Consider the following 25,741-nt stretch of genomic DNA (forward strand, 5'->3'; position numbering starts at 1 on the left):
TGGTCTTCAAAAAGTAGAAAGTTTATTGTTACAAGATTACTGGCAAACCTTTGTCTGGCATCTACCATGAGTGCACCTTCACTTGGCCCATCGTCAGATTTATACATACATTCCCATATCTCTGTATCCCTGTGGAAACTAGTTAATCCTAAAAGATTCATAGCAGATGTGGACCACAGCATCAGAATTCATCATTAAAAAAAAAAAAAATCCTGCCACTGTGTATTTAAAAGTAATGCAGTTAGAACACCCATTTTTATTAAGGCAAAGCGGATGTGCTAAATAGCACACACAATGGTTGGAGGAGTCTTTAAGAATAATGTAATCCCACGCTATATGCATTTGGAAATGTAATGATTCAATATTACTCAGCTTAAAAAAAAAATCCTTAAACTTTGTTTTTTTTTTTTAATGTGACACTTCTGCTCCTTATACAGCATGCTGCCTAGTGTCTATCATAATAGCTTTATTATGAAATGATTGGTCTGAATATCGTCTAAATATAAGGCCCAACACTTGGCAGCAATTCCAGCTCCCAAAAAATGCAAATAATTACGGAAAGTATTTATTTATAATTATAAATGTAAAAAACAGCACCAATTCTAAAGAGCAGGGGGAGAAAAAAAAAAAAAGGAGGCATAGGCACATGACTTTGAATATTGTAAACTCCCTTGTAATTAAGATCTTTAATAAATTTCCTCATACATAATGACAACTAACCTAGCAACAATATAACAGCTTATTCCAGTAACATTTTAGAAAACAGCTTGATCACCGAGATTGTATGCAAAATAGTGGCACATCTCTGGAGTTCCTGAGGGATACTGAATTTCTTATATTTTCTTTCATATTTTTGGTCTGGTCATGCCCCTCAAAAAAAGTTAAAATGATGGAGGTAATTTTAAACAATACACAGACACCACGCCATGCAATTGGTATCTGCAAAATGGGGATGAAAATGCACAGCAGTAATATTTTCACTCCATGTTCTTCAGACAGGGGCTGCTTTACCCTGTGAGAATGAAAGACCTTCCTTACTTTCTTCCTTGATAGAACAAAATGCATAAAGCACCAAACTGCAATTAGAAAGCAATGCTTTTCCAAATAAACAGCTTTTATGTTGTGATTATTGTGCACTTCATCACATTATTTCCATAAATCAAATACAAAAAAACAAAAAAAAACAGGAGGCATAGATAGGTCTTTTGTATGAAAACAAACAAACAAAACTGGAAGGTAAGAAAAAAAGTTAATGATTGCATATTGAGGCTGAACAGAAATGTGACATAATTATGGATACATATTTACAATTCTGTCGTGACAATAATACAATTTTCATCATTTTTAGTTTTCATGGGAGGCTCACACCTCTTGGACTGAAATCCCGATTCATGGAGTAAAAAAAAAACAAAAACAAAAAAACAATAATCAAGATATAAATGTATGCATTGAACAGTTATATGGGAAGCATCCTCTAAATGTAAAATGCTAAATGAAATGCAACGGCGCCCGTGCATCTGGTGTCGGTGCTGGTTCATGAACCCGTTTCACTGTGAACTCCCCTTGACTTGAATAGGAGGTAACACAAGAACGGGTTCTATAACGAGTCCCGGCGCTTGATGCATGTGCCAATAGAAGATCAATGTTCACTGCTATCTGAATACATATACACAGTAGAAGTTGGACATGACATCTCTCTGATCTGCAAATTCTATGCCAGTTGTCACTTTTACAAAACTGGGCTTTGAAGAGTGCGACAGCATCAAACCTCACTTCTGGGATAACTTTAAATTATGTTTTTGATGATTTTCTCATCCATTGTAGAAAGATAACCAAGCAAGATATGTGCACCAAGGATACACCAAAAAAAAAACGTGCAGCGTATGTACAAAAAAAAAGTATCTTTTTAAAAAATATTAGCTTCATATACATGTCAATCTACCTGGATGTTTTGGAAGTTAAACAGATAAAAGTTTTGATTATTAGAAGAAAATAAAAATAGGAGACAAAATAAAAAGCTGTACAAAGATTTCCACTGGGAAATGTTAAGCTCAAAGGCCTCGTTGATCTGTTTAAAGAAAGAATTGCAGATTCAAGTAGTTTTTATAGACTGTTTGCCCAAATAAGCATTATTGTTGTAACTGTTGCATTTTACAAATCATATTCAGGTTTAGTAGAAAGGATTTGGAAAATGTGTTGACTTCATGTTATTTCTGCATCTTTCCCAAATCAGTATCAACTTATGTTCTAACTGTAAAAAAAAAAAAAATAAAAAAAAAAAAAAAAGACTATGTACAGTATTTAATTTTAAATACTTTTCACAAAGATTGACGTGTGTAACATCAGCACTTGTATACATGTCACAGGTTCTGGCATGAGACCTGCTTGCAGACTGAATTCTCACATGCCTGTAGCAATACAATGCACAGAGCAGGAGTGTGTCGTCTTCTTGAATGAAAGATCACTTTAGAAGTCCAGTTAGCTACTTAAACAGCTTCTTTGTTAGTCTGCAGCCGGGTCATGGCTTCTAACTTCTGCCTGTATGCCTCTGCCTCTTGCTCCTTTTTGAAAAGCTGCTGTCGATATCTCTGGGCATCACGGTTGGCATCATCAAGTTGCTTCTGAAGGGATTCTCTTTCCTGTAAGGGTAAGCGCAAGATTTTTTTCTTTAAATGTAGGGTTAAGATTAGTGATACTCAACCTACAGCTTGAAGGCCCCATTCAGATCTTCAATGCCCTCACTGTGCTCCATTAAAGTTTTTTTTTTAAACTAATAGCACCTATTTATTGAACATTATTTTGAAGCAGGGGAACTTGGTTCAATTCCCAGTTTGGTTGGTTCAACACCTTGTGACCTTGGGCAAGTCACTTTATCTCCCTGTGCCTCAGGCATCAAAAACATAGATTGTAAGCTCATCTGGGCAGGGACTGTGCCTGTAGAAACCCTATGTGCTGCGTACCGTGCGCTATACTGTAATTGTGACGCGTTTTGAGTCCCGTTGGGAGAAAAGCGCTATATGAAATAAAGTTAATTGTTATTATATTGCAGGCCCACCAACAATAAAGAAGTGATAACAGCAAGGAATTGAGCAAAATGTAAATGCCAACAGTGATTCCCAACCAGGGTTCCCTGGGGCTCCTTGAAGCAGTCTCAGGGGTTTCTCCTATGGACCACAGACCCCCCCCCCCCCCCCCTGGGGGTGGGGTTTTTTGGTATGTATTTTGTAGGGTGGAATGAGAGAGAGTGGGGTAATTGACGGAAGGTAGGGGCGAGTGAGAGAAGAGAGGGGGGCAGGAGGGAGTGAGTGAGGAAAAGAGGGAGTAAGAGTGAGACACAAGGGATAAATACATGCGAGGCGGGAGGGGGGAGAGTTGGTGAGATGGATGGGAGAAAAATACATGGGTAAAGGGTGGGAAATAGAGGTGGCTCGTGAGGTATGAAATGTTGTGACTGACCCCTGTCGAACCTAATATGTGTCAGCCAGATAGGGGTTCCCCGAGATTTTTCGAAATACTTCAAAGGTTCCTCCAAACAAAAAAGGTTGGGAATCACTGTGCTAACAATTGATGTGTGAGGACGGATATGAGAAGAAGTCGAGTTAAGATAAATATCCCCATAATATATAAATATATATTTTTAAGACAGGCAGCACTTCTTTGACCCGCTGCCATTATTTTAGTTTTGGCCCATCTACCCACCCCAACATCTCTAAAAGGGGGTGCTACATTCATCCTAGCAAAGAACTGAGCTGTTCCAATTAGAAGATAGGGAAAAGTAAAGCAAGTATACATGGAACTGTGGAATCCCTAGAGCAGGGGCGGCCAACTGCAGTCCTCAAGGGTCACCAACAGGTCAGGTTTGTAGGATATCCCTGCTTCAGTACAGGTGGCTCTATCAGTCCCAGCTTCAGCACAGGTCAAAGACCCTGTGTTGAAGCAGGGATATCCTGAAAACCTGACCTGTTAGTAGCCATTGAGGACTGGAGTTTGCCACACCTGCCCTAGAGAAATTATTTTTGGACCTTTATTTAGCTGTAACAGCAGCCTCAGTTCTAACAAATGTACATTTCAACATATCTTATCTGGAAAATAACTCTATGGATATCAAAGGTTGTCAGACAAACCAAAATAAATGTGACTGAAGAGAAATGAGGCAGTGAGCACCATGCCTGTGATTACACATCCACATACATGACACTATTAAAGGACTGTGATTGCCTTGAAAATTTTAAAAGAAAACACAACATTCACAAAACATTCTCTGGGACAGTTTATTTTGAGATTCTCTCAGAAATATAAAATATAAAGTCTGTAAAACATATTGTAGTACCTGAGAGTACTCGTGAGTATTCACAATATAGATTTCTGACCCAGAAGTTTCTGAAATCTAGTAGATCAAACAAGAGTTAAAAAAAAAAAAAAACGTTTAAAGCACCTACACAATACCTTTAGTATGACAACATTTAACTATAAAAGGTTAAAACTAAAATAGCTGCTCTTGGCTGCAAATGGACTTCTAAAATGTACAGTGGTCACTTATTTTTAGCCATGTTTGAAACTGAAAGCTGCTTTGCCCTTGGATCCTTAATGACTGACATAAGGTAGTCACAGGCAGTATTACTGTGACAGGTAGATAAGGCCCATTTCTAACGCTACAGAAGGGACCTCAATAAGCGAACAAACTGAAAACACCAAACCCGTGATCCTACAAGATGTATTGTGTGGCTGTCACGCAATATGCAGCTGTACGACCAGCATGTATGTGTGATACACACACAGTATCTCGGTGCTCTGCGATAGTTATCTATTCCTCGGTACGAAAAACAGAAAGGATTTCACAATATGCTTGACGTGTTAGTAGAATGTATCCCTGTGTACATTTGAAATGTGTTCCATGTCTATCTATTCATATATTGGTAGAACCTGCCATCTACGTCAGGACAGATTTGGACAGTACATTACAATCTTGCCATTTCTGTTCTCCAATCGGCTCTGCAGTGTATTTAAAATGCTCCGTTCATGAACCAGACATGAGAACTGCTTTGAAGCATTGAATGCGCTCAATATCCTGTCCAATATTTTACCTGTCTGAGGACACTGGTCTTTTACATTTTCTTATTTTTTTTAAATCATTTGCTGTTTTAACGTGTCAGAAATGTAGAAAATCAAAATGTTTGTTCAAAGCAAATTGCAAGTGCTAATTATGGACTACCTAGGACATGGGGTGGGCAACTCCCGTCCTCAAGGGCAACCAACAGTTCAGGTTTTCAGGATATCCCTGCTGCAGCACGTGGCTCAAACAGTGGCTAAGTCTTCGACTGAGCCATCTGTGCTGAAGCAGGGATATTCTGAAAACCTGACCTGTTGGTGGCTTTTGAGGACTGGAGTTGGCCACCCCTGACCTAGGAGTTATTGAGCAGTAATATTGTATCCTCGTTCATAGTCCAAGTGTCCTCTAACAATACTAAAGTTATTATCTATCTATCCATATCCTGCCAAAATTCAATGATGTCATAAATACTTTGTAGAGGGGGGTTTAATGTGTTTGCAGTATTACTAAAGATAAATAGCTCACAATACAATACAATGCAAGTAAGGATTGCAGATTGTTACACAGAAGAAAAAAAAACTGCACTCATTTTCCACAAATTCAGCCAATTAAGCACTGTACCGACAGCACAGGGATAAAAAGTAGGAGGAATGCAAGTTTAACACCAAAATAACTTATTTTTTCAACTGTATATTATTTTAGAAATGATAAACAAGTTCAAGACATTTCCTGCCGGAGGGGCCTGCAACAGCATTTCAGAAGAATGCACTGCAAGCTTCTCCGGGAGTGAATGCATTAAGATATGTTTTATAGATATCAAAAAAAAAAAAAGTGGTGCTAGAACTTTAGAAGGACACCCATATGTGCTGATAATTTGTAAGAACCGCACACCTGTGATAGCTGAAGGCACTTGATTTCACATCGTGTATATGGAAAAATCATAGTTAATGTATATTCATAAGGTATCTTCCTTCCACATACTGCGCAACAAAGAGGAACAAATGATCAGATGACAAAAGAGAACTAGCATTAGGCCGCAAACGTTGAGTAATTAAATTTATCACTCAGAAAAAGTTATGCACTTAAATAAAACCGTTAAAGAACTAGATCTGTTCAAGGACATTAACTAAGGAAAAATAAACTATATGACATACATTTCATTATTAATTATTTTTAAGCATCCCAATTAAGACATTTTACAAAAAAATTAATTCTATGGATTTTAATATTTGTAATAAATGAAGGCAAATATAATATACAATCATCTACTTCTAATATCACCTTTGTTGGCCCCATGTAACATTAAACATATCCTATGGAACCCCTTAGAAGCCATCATGGTTTTGTTTACATTTTTGTTTAAATGTTAGTACTGTATGTTTAATTCGATCAGATTTGATCGCTGTTTGAGTTGGTTTTATCTTATTTTACCTTTAATTTTATAATCTTCTGTAAAGAGAAAAAATACGAGAAGATGTGTAAGAAGCCAGGCCTCACAGATCTGACTGAGAATCTAAAGATTTAGAATCAAAATATTGTATGACTTCCCATGCATATGATGTAAACATATGTTTTTCTTTATATGATGCTTTGTTTCAATGTATATGTCAATCAACAATAAAGAATCGTTAAAAAATAATTAAACATATCAAGTCACAATAGTTTGTAACCTTTACAGATTAACCCTCAAAATGAATCTACAGCATGGGACACCGCAAGCCGTAATGGGGGTTACACATGTTTGTGAAGTAGTTTTCATACATCTGAAGCTCCTGCAAAAATATGGATACCAAGTTACCTCGATTTCTGCAGATTGAACGCGGTTTTCAATGATTTCAATACACTGCCTTTTAGACAGCGGTTCTTCGCTTATCACCGTTTCCTCAGCCATGTCAGTTGCTGGTACAGTCAACACTTAAAAAATAAAAAAAATACATTCTTGTTAAAACGGTGAACACCACTGTTTTTTTTTTTTTGCTTATGATCATCACGGTTGAAAACAAAATATTGTTAGTATTACTTATTTATTCAAGAATCCAATACTGAAAATCATATTGTTAATTATACAGTTAATGTGGATTAAAAAAAAAAAAAAAACACGTTAATTTTACCTAACATGTCGTTCTTATGCAATACTCCAGGATTCACAAAAGCATGACGGCTTTATTCACAGACCACCAATTAAAACAGGCTGCTGGAGTGTGGGCCACACATGAAGATACAGAGAGCTATATTTAATTAGCGGTGCTAACCACAATGCACCTTAAGTGCTAGTCACGTGAAGGTGTGATGTTGGGTAAACAATTTAATCTCAATAGGTCTCAGATAATACAATTGTAGTGTAACACGCGGAGCAACGTAGTCACAATTTTCCACGAACATTAAAACGCGAACAATTCTAACTTTACCTTGTTGGCCGTCTGGCATTGTGACGATAATCGGCTGACCCACCATCCCGCTGGTCGAAATTCCCGATTGTAGATTACCAAGGTGGATCCCGTCGGTCACTATTGTGATAACTTGTTGGCCTCCAGAGCTGACAACTTGCTGGATTGCACCATCCACGGAATCTGCAGTCACCACCTCCTCTGTGGCTACAACTAATGGAGAATGCAAATATAAATACAAATAAAGAGTGTTTCTGGGGAAAAAGCTTCACTCTGGAGAGTCTTACAATAAAATTGGAAAAGCAGCCCTTTCCCACTTTAGCTACTAAAATAATTAGCACGATCATTTCTAAGACCATACTGCATCAAAGTTTTAAGGCAGCAGTCCAAGCTGCCGGTTTTTATTTATTTATTTCCCCTTCAATATGTGCATCAATATAATTCACACAAGGATACGTAATTGGTTAAATTGCCAATCGATGGGCGAAGATTCGGCTCAGGGGTGCACTAAATGACTGCAGAGGAGTATTCTGCAGTCAGTGTGACTTTGTAAATGGTTGCTATAGAAACAAAAAATGCTTGTTATAGTATAATACGTTAAAAATGTCAGCGTTTTATTTTATTTTAAAGGCTACAAATATTTTCTCATAGTACAGAACTGATTTATTAAAAGGGCACAAATTACCTCAACTATGTAATAAAAAAAAAAATAAGATCCTGCCGCTTGAAAACAAATTATCTTTGAATTTTTTTTGCCACGGTTACATTTATTTTACCACTGCAGTATATAATAAATCAGTTCTGTAAATGGTATGCATATTTTTTATTTTTTTTTAAAAACTCCTAAACTCATTGAATTTTTTTTATGTCTTGATCATCCTTTGCTTACTGCAGCAACCATTTAGAAAGTTGTATCCACTTCCTCCTTTGAAACAGGCTCTGACACTTTTTGAGCTCTGCCCTTTGGCAACAAAGTATCACAAACAGATCTGTTGCTGTGTTCCAAACAGCAGATTGTCTATTAGTCTGAAAGCTGTAACAATAATGTGTTACACTTAGTAATATAATGTTACATATCAGCTGCAGCACAAAATTAGAAGGCGACCATTTAGTTAGGCACACAAGCAGGATTTGTACAGATTTAGAACAGGAGCACCAAATGATTGCCAGCTTAGGCTTGACATATACACAAGAAAATATAATAAGGGGGGGGGGGGTATGTAGAATTTCTGCTTTAACAAAATGTAGATATGCACAGCAATTTATATAATTTTACCATAAAGTCATTCCTGTCAAATGCCATCTGCTAGATCCTATGATACACTTAAAATTATTCTAGAATGAAAGTTGTCTTGTAACAATTTGTATTGCAATTTCCTACCACAAAGACTGGCTACTCCAACCTGTTCAATCTGAGCTTTCCTTTGATTTATTTTTATTTTTTTGACTGCATAGTAGAAGCTTTCCCTTCTACAGAGTAAATATAAAACTCCTGCCTCATGCGTCATCACAGGACCTTAGATCAGACATATTGCTACCCGGATTTAAGCTTTCATCTCTGCAATTAATTACACCATTATTTAAAATGACTGCCATCCATTTAATTAAAGGTACTTTTTTACCTTGGAAAAACTACTCTGGTAAGATGTCACGACTGGAGTAAGCAAAAATAAAAAATCGGTGTCTGAGCCAGGAACTACATTAAAGTGCGCAACAGAGGAAATCATATATAATTCTACGTAATCATATATTCATTTGTTTAGGTAAATTATGGAATTCAAAGAAATATGGAGAAAAAAAAAAACCTTCAGTTTTGATTTGAACAATTCGGATTTTAGTGCAATCTAAGTTTATTAGAAACCAAAGGTTTCAAAATATAGTCAAATGTAAATACAAATATGGATTTTCAAATAAACTTTGTGATAAGATCAAAAGGCATTATGGTAATGAATGACAGGGGTTAAGGCTGGTGAACAAATGATTTATACCTCGCAATATTTTAAAACTATTAGTCACACCCGTCCATGTTACAATGCAATACCATAAGCTCTTATGAAGTCTTGGAAATTAAAATGTAAAATGTTCCTTCATGTATAAAGTATGCATTAAGTATGCCCTCACACTCGCAATAGGGAGGTGTGTTGGGGGGCGCGGCCATGATGTCACATGGCTGGTTCGCCCTCATTGGGTAAACCACTGCCATGCCCATCGCTCGGCTGCCACGCCAAAAGACAACATTTTTCGTCTTTGTGAAAGGTGGTCACGCTATCGTGCTTTGTGCGCGCACGCGCACACATACACACACACACACACACACACACACACACACACACAGGGGACTTCCCCATAGAGGGCCATACCTTGTACACGCCGTGCCCACAGCAGCGAGCAGTGGGGACGAGGCCTAGGCACAAAGACAGGCCCCCTTTCATTTTGGAAGTAGGCATAATATATACATGGCTTCTAACCTGGTGTTTCCGATGAATTGGACAAAGGAGCAGAGGCTTCAGCTAATGCAGCTAACGTAGCTAGAACTGATGTTGATGAATTCCCAAACTGTAGTGTAGATGACACACCATTGTCATCTATGAACAATAACAAAGAAATAAGTTTCACACATGTTTAAATGAACAGCTGCTGATTACAAGGTGAAACAAATAAACTGATCAAAGTAGTTTAACGAAAAATAGTTATGCAATTGTAAGAGCTTTCTAAATCTAGACTTTGGTGCACTTCGTTAAAATCAGGAAGAAAATTAATTTGTGCAAACATTGCACTTCGGATAACACAGCTAGGAAAACAATCTTGCTAATATGTAAAGGAAATCTATGCATATCTTGGTTTCATATCAAATGACTTGTCATTTGGTTAAGCTTCTGATAAATATACCAAACCTGTCAAATTTACAACTCCTCCAGGTCCAATGAAGAACTGCGGTGTAGCTGTATGTATCGTCACGGTGTCTGGACTTTCAGGATTGGTATTTATTTGGTTCTGCATTGCAATCTAGAAAATCAAGAAACAAGAGGTTTGATTCAAGTTCTAAAATCAGCAGAAATACATACAGAAGACTACAATCTGTAGAGTGAACCACAGAGAAGAACTCTTTCAGAAAGGTTCACTGCCCATGCACAAATAAAGAGGGATTCTAATGGCAACTCCTATTATATTGCAAATATCACAAAACACAAAAATTAGATATTTTTAGCACTAGTGTTACAAGGTCCACAAAAATAAGAATTGTTAATTTAATGTGTACATTTCAGCAGCCCATGCTGCAAATGTAACTTGATAACTAGAATCATAACATGGCACAAAAAGACTGCTTTATACAAAAATGCTATACTTGTGTTTTACAAAGCTTTCTATGTGGATATAATTCTTGAAAAAACGTTTGGCAGGTACATGAAAAACAATGTAATTTTTATGATGCCTACAGGTGAAGCTGTAAAAGACCAGCAAGGGTGAGAGCAGCAAGGGTGAGAGCAGCAAGGGTGAGAGCCACAGTGCAGTTGAGACTGGTCAAGCAAAGCACTATATTTAAAGGAGCAATCAAAGCTGGTGATTTGTTTGCAATATTTTTTTATTTTTTTACCACAGGATTGAAGCAGAGGTCTCCGGAACTGAACCCCATTTCAGCTCCTGGGACCCCATGCTTTCGGAGATACCGGCACCTACAGAGGTCTGTATCTCCCCCATGTTTAAAGCTCCCGCGCCACGTCAGCCAATAGGAAGTTACACCGGATGACATCACGGCTTCCTATTGGCCCACATTGCATGAAAGCTTTGAAAAGCCGCCATTATGTGATCCTTGCTAGCTGAGTGGCTACTGGCACACCCGCAGAGGTTTATCTCTAGAAGCAGAGGTTCCCCGGAACTGAAATTAATGGGGTTCCGCTCTGAAGAAACCCTGCTTCAATCAAATGTTAAAAATTGAAATAAAAAAATTGCTAAAATAATAGCGTGTTTAAGATTAAACTCAGAAATGTTGTGAACTGAAAATTACCTGCAGTATTTCTGCAAGGTCCTCGTTTCCATTATCCAATGAGATATCAAATGCAGTCTTACAAAACTTGCTCTGGGTATGCACATCGGCTCCATATTTGATTAAGAGTTCAGCCACCTCATGGTGATGGTGTTCAGTCGCCCAGTGGAGAGCCGTCATCTTCAGCATGTCTTTGGCGTTGATGTCCGCACCATGCTAGAAAGAAATTACATCAATACAGAAGGCAAGATGTTGCTGAATGGAACGCCGTCGGAGATGATGAAAGCAGACATTTCATATGCTTGCCACCAGGAATATTATGCTGCCGCACAATTACGGTTCCATTTCCTGCACTCCACATATAAATACTATGCAGTCAAACATGAAATAAATCTGTGTATGACTCTTACAACAGTAACGTTGTTTCGATGCAAATTGATTTTGACAATTAAAACAAATAGTTATACAAAGTTTTGAGGGGAGGGGGAGGGGGGAATAAACGCCCATCATGACAGAAAACATTTAGATTTTATTCTTACTAAATTTGTATTCGTAGCATTCAATCCACAGTGTGGAATGAATGCTACAATGCTATCCTGGAGTTCCAAAACTCAATAGCAAGTGCATAAATAATGTTAGTCTCAGTAAAACAGACAAGTATGCCCTGCCAACTGGTTATCCAGACCAACACATAAAGGGTCAGTTAATTGTAACTGTTTCATACGCCCATAAGATATATTATCTTTAACTGTGCATGCAATGTCTTGTATATAATGTATTCCCTGTTCATTTATGTAACTGTATTTGTAACCATGTATTATTTGTCTTACTGTAACTCTGTGCCCAGGACATACTTGAAAACGAGAGGTAACTCTCAATGTATTACTTCCTGGTAAAATATTTTAGAAATAAATAAATAATTACAACCTGATGAGTAAATTCCTGGGGTGTTTTTGCATTTATTGAAAAAAGTGTTAGAAATCCTTTTTTTTTTTTTTAAGCGGAGGATACCATGATAAACTTTAGACTGCAGAGATCTCTGGGGAGAGCTCCATTTGAACCAATTATACATTTCAAACGTTTAGATCTCCTGAACAAATCTCTTGAAAGTAAAAAATTAAATACAACAATAGTAAAATGATGAACAGCCCAGACTGCTGCTTTAATCCTTGCAGCAAATATAAGGTCCAGCTACATTTAACACATTTAAATTGTAAAAAAAAACCTCTCCACTAAGGTTAGGGGTGCCAGGTGTCCTGTATTGAACGGAACTGTCCTGTATTTGGACCCTCTGTCCAGTAAAAATGAGGCAATACTGGACATGTATGTGTACGGTATTACCACTCTGGACATAGTGACCTGACTGGCTTGGGGGCCGCAGGGAGAGAGCATGGCTGCTCCTAGGGAGCTGGGCAGCTTCCTCTATCCTGATTAGCTGCTGTTGGGTAATGCAGCCAAATCAGGAGGAGGTGTCAGGAATCCTGGGGTGGGACCAGGGAGAGGAGGAAACAGCATGGAACGGAAAGAGGTGTGTGTGTGTGTATATGTTTGTGTGTCGAGCGCGTCACACTTTTCACCATTGTGTCCAGTATTTTTGGAGAAGCCACCTGGCAACCCTAACTAAGGCCTATGTTCTCCACAGTATCATCATGTAAAATGGAAACTCACAGCAAAGCCTATTTACATACATCTTCCTCTAGCACTCACGTGTAAACTCCCCTTTACAAATGCTCACCTTAAGTAGCACTTCTACTATGTTTGCATGGCCTTCTGTTGCAGCCATGTGTAGTGGGGTTCTGTCAACCTTTGTTCTGGCATCTCTACTCACTCCTGCTCGAAGTAACACTTCAGTTGTGGAGTAGTGACCATACTGTGCTGCTAGATGAAGCGGGGATGTTCCAAGCTGTAATCACAACCATTACATAATTACACTTTGCATCCTCTGTCTGTAATCTATTATTATTTCTTCAATGTGCAACACTCTTAAGGACACACAAACATATTGATGGACATATCCACCATCCAATGGCTGTGAAGCATGGAAAGGACTGAGATCACAGGATATTGAGAGTATGATATCACGAGAGAGGAGTTACAAGAGATATAGGCTGGGAGGAGCACGTGATCCAGGAGAGACGTGCAGAGTGCAAGAGAGAATGAGGACTAGTCCTGAGGAGCATGGCAAGAGATACAGCGCAGTAGCAGAACGTTCCCAGCCGGACAGAGCAGCACATACAGGAGGTAGCTGGAACAATCCCGGCTAGTACATAGTCTGTGTAAAGGGGACCTCGTTTAATACCTGCAGGCCCTAGAGAGTACATTTGGAGCCACAGACCGCGGGGCGAATCGGAATTCCCATGGTGGTTAGAAGTGGCCCTTCAGAGGGCCGGGAGAAAGAATGGGTTCCCGGTGGACAAGGTTGATCACACACACCCGAATAGAGCAGTTGAGACAAGGGGGGACATAATGACCTTATACCTTCGACTCAGGGAAAGAAAAAGGAACGCTCCCTAAATTCTTGGAATGGTTGATGAAAATACGGGATGAAGAAAAACAAATAGCCTTATGGTCGCCCAGTGTAAGATCAAACAAGAGCGTATCAGCTAGCAGTCGATGGGGATCGGGAGATAGCTCCGCTGAGGCTCGGCCAGTGGAGGAAGGCCTGCCCCGAGCAGGGGTGCTCGACATGAAAGATAAGCGCAGATTGGGTCTAACAAAGAAAGTGAGAACCCTCAGAAGAATGTCTGAACTTATGGCCTTCATGCAGATGGGAGGCCATGCCGGTGGACCCCCAGATGAGAAATGCCTGCTAGGAGGAGAATGAACTAAATGGGATCCCCTGCTTTGATAGACACTAGCCTCGTATTCTGCTATAGATGCGGAGAAGAAGGGAATCACGCCAAGCACTGTAGAAGAAAGACTTTGCAACACGCGGTCAAGAGGTTCATTCGATCCAAGTCTTATCAGGGAAACAACAAAGGGATTCTGAAGGAGCAAAATGAGCCCCAGGTAGCAAAAGGCTCCGTCAATCCAAAACGATGCCATCTACTAGCCAGCCTTCTAGGTCTAGGGTTGAAATATAATCTGACCCCAGGATGGCGTCTTGCGGCTGGTTATTCTCTCTCATACAAAGAGCAGGCGGACTCAAGCCCCCGCCCTCGTTTCTACATATTAAACACATCCAGCAAAATAAAGAGGTGTTACAAAGGTTTGATTAAGCCTATTGTATCTCCAGCTTATCTGAGCAATCCATTCTGCAACATCAATGGTAGAAGTAAAACATATTTACACAATTACTAAATGACTACTGATCCAAGCATCGCATCTTCACAAATTTGACATTTTTAAACAAAATAAACATTGAAAATGTAGACAAAAGAATGTGATCACACAGTTACCCTCATGCAACACAATCTACATTAGGAAAATAAAGGATAAGTCATGGCAATTTAACTAGTTGGCAAGTTACTGAAAAAAAAAATATATTATAAAGACAGTGTTCCTAAAAAGTAGTAAATTACCCAATCTGTGGTAAAAGGGGCTCCGTTTGCCATTAAGATACGGACTTCATCATCTTGACCAGCGCGTGCAGCCTCTAAAAGCTTCTTTCCCAGATCTACCAGGGACATCTAATCAAACAAACAGAACGTACACAGGTGGGTCAATTACATATTATATTCATTATTTGGATGTTTGAAATCGCTACAGAAAATGTATACTGAACACTGATAATACTGAACACTGATAATACTGTACAAGTTGCACAAGTTATTTATAAATGATGCATTTATTTTGAATGACTAGCAATCACACAGTGCTGTTGTGGACTAGACATGGGGTGCACAAACTTTTTGCCGTGCGCCCCCCTCACTGCTCACGCCCCCCTCATCTTATATCAAGTGTCAAATTATGCGGTGGAGTCATGTGACATCACATCACGTGACCCCGCAGCATCATTACATGTCGTGTTGCCATGGCGACACGGTGTCAAATTACGCCATGGGTCATTTGACGACGCGTCACCCGAAGCAAGGTGAGTTACAGAGGCCTCACGCGGTCCCCCGGTATTTAATTTAAATGCCGTGGGGAAGAGTGCAGGGCCTCTATAACCACCGTGCCCCCCACAAAAAAAATCCTCTCCTCCAGTTTGCGCACCCCTGATCTAGACCTGTGGCGTTAAACCTTTTTTTGGTTAAGGAACCCTATAATTATATTGTGGAACTCGGCAGAACCCCGACGCGTCTGAGATCAGATGCATTGTAAGGAACCCCAGCCCTCTTTGATACAATGCATGTGATTAGAGAGTTGGGGATCCTTACAATGCATCTGATCACAGACGTACTAAGGAACCCCGACACTCTCTAATAGTGCGTCCAATATCAGATGCATTGTCAAATTATTCTGTATTTGGTACAATTTTCAAATGACCTGAAAATTCCAAGGGACCCTTTAGGGACCCAAAGGTTCCTAGGAACCATGAGTGAACAACACTGGTCTAGACTTACATTTGCAAAACTACATGCCCTCAAATAAAAACACATATATTAGTAATATATCAGTGTATGCGGCGATGTTATTAAATATATTTTAATCAAACCTGCAGTCTTGCTTTAATATCAAACACAAAGTAACCCAGCTAGCACACGATTAAACTGTGGTAAGTTAAAACAATATCACATATGTATTGTTGGCTTCTGGCATCCCATGGGTGTACTATCCATAAATATGCAAAAAAAAAAAAATCACCAGTTTCATGGTGTGCCAACTGGTTTATTATTTTTGCTTTTCTAGCAGTATGGATAGAGGTTTCATTGTTTTTCTGCTTTAATATAAACACATATCCAAATACTGTTTGCCAATTTAATCATTTTTTGCATGATTACAGTCTGTAAGAATAGCATAGCACATAAAAAAACCATACCTGAAAGCCGTCTAGTTTCTGTATGTTGTCTAGGATACTGCTGATCTAATATTCCATATGCGCACAAAAATGTTAGCATAACAATTTTGTTATTAGTTAAATCAAGGAAAGTTTAAAGAGGCAACCCAAAACAGTTTAAAAAAAATAAAATCCTTTTTTGTTTTAATATATGCAACATTTGATCATCTTCATTGAAATGAATTACATAAACTGCCAATCGATTAGTTCTCCCATGATAGATAAGCAAAATCCTGTTTCCCCGGGTTCACTAAATGGCTGAATTTCAGTTTCAAATCAATCCTTCAGTCAGTGTAAGGCTGCGGACAGTGCGCGCACTTGTGACAGTCCTGGCGATAATTTTGTGTGGCTGTCGCCAAGCGATTTCTGTTCTCCGTTGATGCGTGCGACAGGGAGGCATGGCCGTGACGTCACCAGGCTGGTTCACCCTCATTGGTTCAAACGGAAACATGACGCGGCCTTCGCGTGAAAATTCTAATTAATTTGCCTCCTCCCAATCTTGCCACGCCTCCAGTATGGCCGGACTGGGAAAGGTAATGAATTTGTTTGTGTTGCGAGCGCACTATAGCCGCAGCAACAATGTAGTATGTATGTCTTTATTTATATAGCGCCATTAATGTACATAGCGCTTTACAGTAGTAATACACGCGACAATCATATAAATAACAAATAATACAAATAACTGATATGTGCTTCAGGCATAAAAGAACATTTAGGAAGAGGAGTCCCTGCTCCGAAGAGCTTACAATCTAATTGGTAGGTAGGAAGAACACACAGAGACAGGAGGGCGTTCTGATAAGTGCGTCTGCAGGGGGCCAAGCTCCCAGAGCCCCGTAGCCCTCACACTCCCAGAGCCCCCTAGCCCTCACACTCCCAGAGCCCCGTAGCCCTCACACTCCCAGAGCCCCGTAGCCCTCACACTCCCAGAGCCCCGTAGCCCTCACACTCCCAGAGCCCCCTAGCCCTCACACTCCCAGAGCCCCCTAGCCCTCACACTCCCAGAGCCCCCTAGCCCTCACACTCCCAGAGCCCCATAGCCCTCACACTCCCAGAGCCCCCCCATCCCCCTCTCGGAGCAGGGTCAGTCTGCGAAACGGGCACAAGAGAGGAGGTGGGGGGCGCTTCACGGCTGCAGAGACGCACAGACTTCCCTCCAGCTCCAGACAGCTCCCCTCCTCATTGGCTCACTGCGAGACCATGTGACGCGTCGCCGCTTGGGATCACCATCCTCGTGTATCCCCTGCCGACTGACGCGTCACAGTGCACAGCGAGCCTTGCAGGTAGGAGGAACTGGGGCTGGCTCGGAAGGAACTCCGGTCTGGTGAGTGACGCGTGCGCTGCCGGATGCAGCGGGACCTAGGCCTTACATTACTATGGTAACTATCTATTGTTACAGTTTACAGCTCAAACTGCTGGGAATATTGTCAACAAAGGACCACAAATAGGAAAGTGTTACAAAGATCTTGCACTGCTGGGGAGGTGGGCTAAACCTGATATAGAAATCACAGGATGCTCAGTATATTAAAAACGTAATTATAAATTGAATTCAAAAAATAAATAATTAAAAAAAAAAAAAAAAAAAACACACCACGATCTGGCTTGGATTGCTCCTTTGAAAATAACAATTTTTTTATATACGAAATAAAAATAGTTTTTACAACCTATCACTTTTCGGGAGTATTTAGGCTTTGTCAGCCCGCAAATTTTTAAGAATGTCTTACTCAACAGAAAATGCCTCAAGCACAGTTTAATTTCCACATTGCTATATAGATGTTATGTAATCCCAAATGATATTCAACAGACACACCCAATGAACATTACAAATGCCCTGAGGAATGCTGAGACGACATCACTAACATCTGTATTTTGTCAGATTAAGCAAGAGATGGGCAGGCAAGCTGTTTCAATTTAACATGCATCAGGGTCTCAAATTATTCATTATTGCAGACCACTTGAATGTTAATAATCACCACACTTCTATATTGATGATACAGTATATATACACACATACAGTATACATACATATCCACAATTTTTTTTTTTTTAAATACAAGACCTGGATCTAAACATCAGCTATCAACAGTGATAGTAAAGCCACGGAGTGAAAGATACCTGAAGCAAATTGTGATGCATTTCAGCGAGCACAACCACAATATAAGAACCTCTGGTTTGCAATATTTATTATTTAAATAAATGTTTTCCCAGGAAGTAATACATTGAGGAGTTACCTCTCGTTTTCAAGTATGTCCTGGGCATAGAGTTAAAATGACAAATAATACATGGTTACAAAAACAGTTACATAAATGAACAGGGTATACATTAATATACAATACATTGCATGCACAGTTAAAGAAGATGTATATTATAGGTGTATGAAACAGTTGCAGACCAGATTAAAGTGTGAGACAGCTTTAGTTTTGAAAGAACTTAAACTGGTGGTGGATGTGAGAGACTCCAGGTTGTTCCAGTTTTGGGGTACATGGTAAGAGGAGGAGCGGCCGGATACTTTGTTGAGCCTTGGGACCATGAACAGTCTTTTGGAGTCTTATCTCAGATGATAAGTGCTGCATGTGGTAGGGGTGAGGAGATTGTTCATATAGACGGGTAGCTTGCCCAGAAAGTATTTGAAGGCAAGACAGGAAAGGTGAACTTTGCGCCTAGACTCGAGTGATGACCAATCTAGTTCTTTGAGCATTTCGCAGTGATGTGTGTTGTAGTTGCATTGGAGAAGAAAACGGCAAATTGAGTTGTAGAGGGTGTCAAGTTTGCTAAGGTGGGTTTGGGGTGCCGAGCCATATACTATGTCTCCATAGTCGATAATTGGCATTAGCATCTGCTGTGCGATACGCTTTCTGACCAGCAGGGTCAGGGAGGATTTGTTCCTGTAAAGTACACCTAGTTTGGCATAGGTTTTGGATGTCAGGGTATCAATGTGCATCCCGAATGTTAAGTGGGAGTCAAACCATATGCCCAGGTATTTAAAACTAGTAACAGGAGTTAGGGTGGTGGTAGCGTTGGTTCTGATCTGGAGCTCAGTCACTGAAAGCTTTAAAATTTTAGTCTAGGTCCCAAATACCATTGTTACAGTCTTGTCAGTGTTTAAAAACAGTTTGTTTTGGGAAATCCAGTTTTCGAGTCACAAAAAGTCAGACTGAAGTATGTGTTGAAGGTCGGAGAGGCTATGGCTATGTGCATATAGGATTGTGTCATCTGCATACATGTGTATTGAAGCTTCCTTACAAGCTGTGGGATGATCATTGATGAACACGGAGAAGAGTAGGGGCCCCAGAACAGAGCCTTGCGGGACACCACAGGTGATATCCAGGGGGTTGGAGTTAGAGCCTGAGATTGGCACATGTTGGGATCTACCTGATAGGTAGGACTGAAACTAGTTTAAAGCATGCTTCCCTATTCCAGAGCTCTGGAGTTTGTTAAGCAGGATAGCATGATCAACAGTATCAAAAGCCTTTGCAAAATCTAGGAATATTGCACCAGTGAGTTGTCCCTGTTCCATTCCACACTGGATTTCATTGCAAACATTTAGCAGGGTAGTTACGGTGGAGTGTTTGGGGCGAAAGCCAGATTGGAATTGGCTAGGGAAATTTGTCATGGTATAGTAATCGCTTAATTGGTAGTGGACACACTTTCCCATGACTTTGTATAGAAGAGAGATATCAGAAAAAGAACATTTACTGCAGAAATAGCTAAAACTTCTCAGAATTATATAATTTGCCTAAAGGCTACAGAGAAATAAAATTAACATTTTGGTTAAAAGAGCTGCACCTCCGAGTTGAATTACCCTCCAGTAAGTTATAACTTATAAGAGACCTCAAATGAAAGTAAAAACTCCCCCTTATTTAGCAGGCGATGATTTACTACTAGTTTATTTGGACTCAAGAGTGCATATAAGCACAAGAGCCCTGCTAGGCTGAACAAATCTTATTTATTGGTGTAAGTCAAGACATGCGCAAACAAATTTTTTTTTTTGACGAATCTTGGGAATCCCACAAGATTTTATTTTTTATTGCATGTGCAAACCTGTCCTACATATATTTTCTTATGTGTTTGACGAATTTGTGGATAGGTAACAGAAATTAACGTCGAAGATTATCGGGTTAATTCTATACAGTATATGCAAAAGTGGCCGTTTCCCGGCAAAATAAAAATAAAACACCGACTTCAATAGGGATTTTCGGCCAGAAACAGTCCAAACTGCCACTTTGGCGTATATAGGATAAGGAGGCCCTAAGTACATTTGATAAACCATTCACGCACCCATAGCCTGAGCTGCTGGGGAGGTTAGCAAATATATGAGATTTTCTTTTTTGACAAGTTATGAAACATCTCTGAACTGGCATTCAATAAAATGTTTAAATGTAAATTTTAACACACAAAAAAAGTTAAATATACTTCAAGATTTTTGTAAGCATTGATTACATCTGCACGTTAACAGTTTCAGAGTAAAAGTTTGCATTTAGCCGACTGAGTAATAGCAAAGAACTTGGCATGAGCAGACAGCCAAAGAGCCAAATTACTGAAGAGCCCCAAGGGATGTTCCTGGTTTTAAAACTCCCATCCCAATAGATTTCCTACAGAGGAAAATGCACTGACATCTAGAAATCGTGCTATACCTGTCCCTGATAATTAGGATAAACAGGGCAGCCTTTTCTTCAAGCACATATGAGGATCAATGCATCAACAGTAAACATATTGTTTTGACATATTGCTGTTATTTGGAGCAGAGCTTGGCGGTATGTAGGAAGTTTCTTACATCGGATGCAGAATTTTAGAGACTTAAGCCACTTCAGAGATGGAGCATTTTCTGGGGCAAATACTGTAAAAGGGAAAAAGGACGGTGCACAGAAACACAGAATGTGATGCATCTCATTATAATATGCGCACCATGTAACTTCTCCCACTGACACTCCCCGAGGTTCAAGCTGGGGCAGATGGGGAAAAATTGTTGCAAAATTCTTTGCTATATAGGTGCAGCATGAAATGTTTTGGTTTTGTGCCAAAATGACGACTTCAAAACATAGACACCATGGTCTACAAGTCCTATATTCACCGATAGCAGCAAAGTGATCATTCATTTATTGCAATTTATTTTGTGTTCAATGATTGGTAATAATCCTCCCTGTGCCAAAGGCAAAAAAGGTTTCCAAAAGCATCAAGCTTGTCAAGTCTTGCCGATTACCAACCTTAATGATACTCTTTGATTCTAATGAATCTCACCTGTTGAAGTGTATGATTTCCATAAACAATATATTTTCTTGAACTGCATAAAACCAAAAACTCGCTCATTTGGGTCGTTGATTGATAACTGAGTCTGCCTGGACTATCTTTCCATCTGAACATGAAAACCTATTGTGTAAATGTATCTTCCACAGCAGATTGCAACCTATCTCTGCACCAAGATCTCCTCCACCCACACTATTATACCTGTAGCATATTCTCAAGCATTTGCGATGCTATATTTAATTATGTAAGGCTTTGAGAGAATTATAAAAATAATATTGTCGCCAACTTTAATATTATTCTAGACAGAGGTAAAATAAGAGCTATTCGCGTCGTGTGCGCGTGATGCTCGTTCTGGGCAGCAGCACGACCGGGTGGACGCCAGGCAGCGTGCGATAAAGAGGCATGGTGAGGGCGCGGCCATGACGTCACGCGGCAGATTCGTCCTCGTGACGACTGCTCCGTCGCCACTAGCAAAGACAAAATCCTTGTCTGCTAAATGTGGTAGGACATCGCGCTGGGGCACACAGGCAGCTACTGAGGCCGGCCCCATAGAGGGCCGTACCTTGTGTGCGCCACGCACCCTGTCGCGGCCACTGGGGACCTAGCTATAGGGGTGCAGTGACTCCTTTTCCAAATGTTTACTTTTGTCTGAAGTGTTTACTCCTATTAGATCTCCTATTATTTTGTCACATGTACTACTACTGTGAAGTGCTATGTAAATGGATGGCATTACACATATTCAAGTCTACAGCAAACTGTCCATATTCATAGACCATGTATTGTAGAGCTAGTTTAACAAGGTTCAAGTGAGTTTCTGGGGCTCACAAACATTTGAATTAGACAAAAACTCCATGAAAAGTTATGAACGAGTTGGTCTCACCCCGAAGGAGTGAAATTTGACAGACCAGACCCTTGCTCTTCAAGGGTTTATTTCAAGCTTAAACACGCCTCACAAAAAAAAAAAAAAAAACATTAAATGTAAACATAATACCCAATATAACTATACACTTCAATCATTCTAAAGTACAAGTTGGTTCATCGAAAAACCAAAAACATTTAAGCATTACCCCCACTACTAATCCTAATCACTAACACAAACTCCCCCAAGGTCTAAGTTGTTGACCAAAACATTGTTAAAGATGGCATCCTGTCTGGGTGCAAACCGCAAAGTACTGGAATTCAGGAAAAGATTGGGAGCAGGCACACCAGGACAAATGAAAATAGTTTATTACAAAACAATCATTTGATTGTATGTATGTATTCATTTATATAGCACCATTAATGTACATAGCGCTTCACAGCAGTAATACACATGACAATCATAAATAATACAAATAACACAATGGGAAGAAGTGTTTCAGACATAAAAGTAACATTTACATTTTTCTTCAGTCCTTGTGTGCCTACTCACAGCAGCAGAGCACTCACCAATTTAGAAACACAAAATGATTATATAGGGTTACATAGGTAGGTAGAATAGCCAAAAAGAGAACAGGCATTCCAAAATGCAAAAAAACAAGTGTAATTTAATTACTCAACATTTTGGCTCTCATGGGAAAATAAAAATTATTAAACTTTTTTAGGTCCTGTCCCATTTAAAAAAAAAATATATATATATGTATATATATATATATATATATTATACGGAGAGCGCTCCAAGCATGAGCGTCGGGTGTCCTGTATGTAAGCGCGCGCGGGGCATTGCGGGTAGTTGAGCGCACTGGAAAGTATACATTTTTTGTTTATCTAAGCGCCGAGCGTGTGCACACACACACATTGCGTGAGCTAGGACTTACATATATCTATACATGTAAGTAACCGCCGCCCTCTCAGCACTAGCGGGGACGTTCCCCGTATAATAGTTCACACCGGTCGTGTCTCAGGGGTTAAAGTGAAACAACTTTTTTCACTGGAACCTATGTGATCAGTTCTTATATTGTATATTCCACCAGTGCAGCATATTACACTATTAGACTTATTGTCAGATATGCATTGTCACTGATTATACACCATCGAAGACAGTTCAGATATTAAAAGGTTTGTCTCATGTTATTTTAAATTCCATGCTGTGTCTTTGTGAAGTTGCTTTAATACATTTTGTATTTTTGGATATGCTAGAGTGCTTATTTTTGGCTTCTGTTTGCATGTGCGTGTACACACACACACACACACACACACACACACACACACACACACACACACACACACACACACACAAATAAATAATATCACTTGTGAGCACATTCACGTATCGGACAGGTCTGCAACCCTGCCTTTCAACCATCACCTAGCATAGTGGTCCCACTGCAAGGGATTCTGGGAAATGACATGCAAATAAGCACTGTGTCACATTTTGCCTGGAATATCCATACCCATGGATACATAGATATATAAACATACATACATATAAAAACAGGACTCGCACTTCCAAGATCCAAAAGTGAAATGTATTCCTCACCGTTTCAGCTCCCAATGGAGCCTTTATCAAGAGAACGTTGGGAGTCGAAACATTGAGGAATAACTTTCACCGTAGGATCTTGAAGTGCCTGTCCTGTTTTCTCCTATTACATGTGTTGCTTTGCTGACACCCGAATTATTTTTTTCAGTTGCGGCGCAGAGTAAATGAGTACTGCAATAAGTATTAGGCGAAACCTTTAATTTTTTAACCAACGATATAACAAAAAACAGGTTTCGAGAGTTCTCTTCCTAAGGTGAAGCAACACACACACACACACACACACCAGTGTATAAACGTGTGCGTACATACACACATTGAAATAAATATGTTTTGTCCTTTTCAATTCATGGTAGAATACGTGTGTGTGTGTGTGTGTGTGTGTGTGTGTGTGTGTGTGTGTGTGTGTGTGTGTGTGTGTGTGTGTGTGTGTGTGTGTGTGTGTGTGTGTGTGTGTGTGTGTGTGTGTGTGTTCTACCATGAATTGAAAAGGACAAAACATATTTATGAAACCAAGAGATGCCTCGTTACATTTTATCCCGAACATCAGAAACGCGAGTCTCTCGTACAGTCTCCCGAATAGAAGACTTATTACGATTATTATTATTATTCCGCCCCGTGTGAGGAGATACCTGGCAGAAGGGCAGAGGCCTCCCTCACCGCCATCCCCCTCATCCACATCCCGCCCCTCGTGAGGAGATACCGGGCAGAGGCCTCCACCCTCCTCACCGCCGCACGCGAGGCAGCCCCATCCCGCCCCGTGTGAGGAGATACTGGGCAGGAGGAGGGCAGAGGCCGCCATCACCCTCACCGCTGCACACGAGGCAGCCCCTTCCCGCCCGTCTCAAGCCCCTCGGAACATCCCCACCCGGGGGAACCGCCCGACACCCCACATCCCGTATCCCCGGAAACCCGCCGCTTATAACGCAATCAACAGGAAATCGTTCGGATGCTCTGGGTTCCGGGGGAAGTTGAATTATTTTTTTTTTCTAACCCAGCAAAAAGAGATCAACTTCCACATCCGGTAGGGCCCCGACACCCAACACTGACCTGGAAAAGATTCGGTAACCCGACCACAAAGCGCCGGCGGTGCTTACCGTGCCCGCCGTGTGCGTGACGGCGAAGACTCTCCCCCCTCCGCGCTTGTTCGCCGTGGAGCCGCACCGGGACTATTTACTCCTCGCGCCGTCTCACCGGCGCCTAAAATTCCCGCACAAAAGTCCCCCCGCGCGCGGATGTGCACTATTTTTTTTTGTTCCTGTCTGTGAGGGACGCATCACTCCCCTTCTCTCTCCCTACACACACGGCGCCACCAACGCTAATCATATCGCTTTATTCCTCATCTTATTTGTGAGATGTTGTCTCGGTGATATTTACATTTTTTGTTAACATCGGGTTCTTTTTTTTAATTGTTTCTTTTTTTTTTTGGTTATGGGGGAGGTTTTGGCGGAGGGATTTGGGTGATGGGGTGTGTTTGAGCGCATGCGCCGTGAGGATGGGGCAAGCCAGGCCGGCGGGAGCGTGCCTGGCTGTGCACAAGGGAAAGGGGGTTGGCACTGCAGGGTGTGCAGCCCCATAGACAACAATGCACCCTCAGGATGCCTCATGGCAGGACTGCACCTCTCATGGCACCCCCATACACAGTCAGTGATCAATGTTTCTAGTAATGTTCAATAAACCTGTT

The 25,741-nt window shown here is 40.4% G+C and overlaps 1 protein-coding gene across 4 annotated transcripts; it reads right to left on the minus strand.

Moving 5' to 3' along the window:
- Positions 1–25,430, minus strand: GABPB1 (GA binding protein transcription factor subunit beta 1). 4 transcript variants are annotated; one of them, XM_075575594.1, is made up of 10 exons: positions 25,108–25,429; positions 14,944–15,051; positions 13,158–13,325; positions 11,444–11,638; positions 10,332–10,443; positions 9,906–10,022; positions 7,459–7,650; positions 6,849–6,964; positions 4,331–4,387; positions 1–2,639 (listed from the first exon to the last, which is right to left on the minus strand). In XM_075575594.1, the coding sequence occupies exons 2-10, from the start codon at positions 15,049–15,051 to the stop codon at positions 2,487–2,489; spliced, it is 1,218 nt and encodes a 405-aa protein (XP_075431709.1). In that variant the 5' UTR covers positions 25,108–25,429; the 3' UTR covers positions 1–2,486. The 4 variants fall into 4 exon arrangements, with proteins under 4 accessions (XP_075431709.1, XP_075431708.1, XP_075431710.1 ...); XM_075575593.1 differs by having other exon boundaries at positions 25,155–25,428; XM_075575595.1 differs by lacking the exon at positions 25,108–25,429 and adding an exon at positions 16,549–16,672.
- Between the last annotated feature and the right edge of the window lie 311 nt (positions 25,431–25,741).

This window comes from Ascaphus truei, chromosome 18 (genome assembly GCF_040206685.1).
Source record: "Ascaphus truei isolate aAscTru1 chromosome 18, aAscTru1.hap1, whole genome shotgun sequence".
Classification (NCBI taxonomy): Eukaryota; Metazoa; Chordata; class Amphibia; order Anura; family Ascaphidae; genus Ascaphus; species Ascaphus truei.

Bases quoted from the DNA above. Each gene is read 5' to 3' on its own strand.
- GABPB1 (XM_075575594.1), bottom strand. From the start codon at position 15,051: ATGTCCCTGGTAGATCTGGGAAAGAAGCTTTTAGAGGCTGCACGCGCT. The intron at 11,639-13,157 runs GTGAGCATTTGT...ATTTCTTTCTAG, and splicing joins TAGTAGAAGTGCTACTTAAG to CATGGTGCGGACATCAACGC. The intron at 6,965-7,458 runs GTAAAGTTAGAA...TTATTTTTTAAG, and splicing joins AATGCCAGACGGCCAACAAG to TGTTGACTGTACCAGCAACT.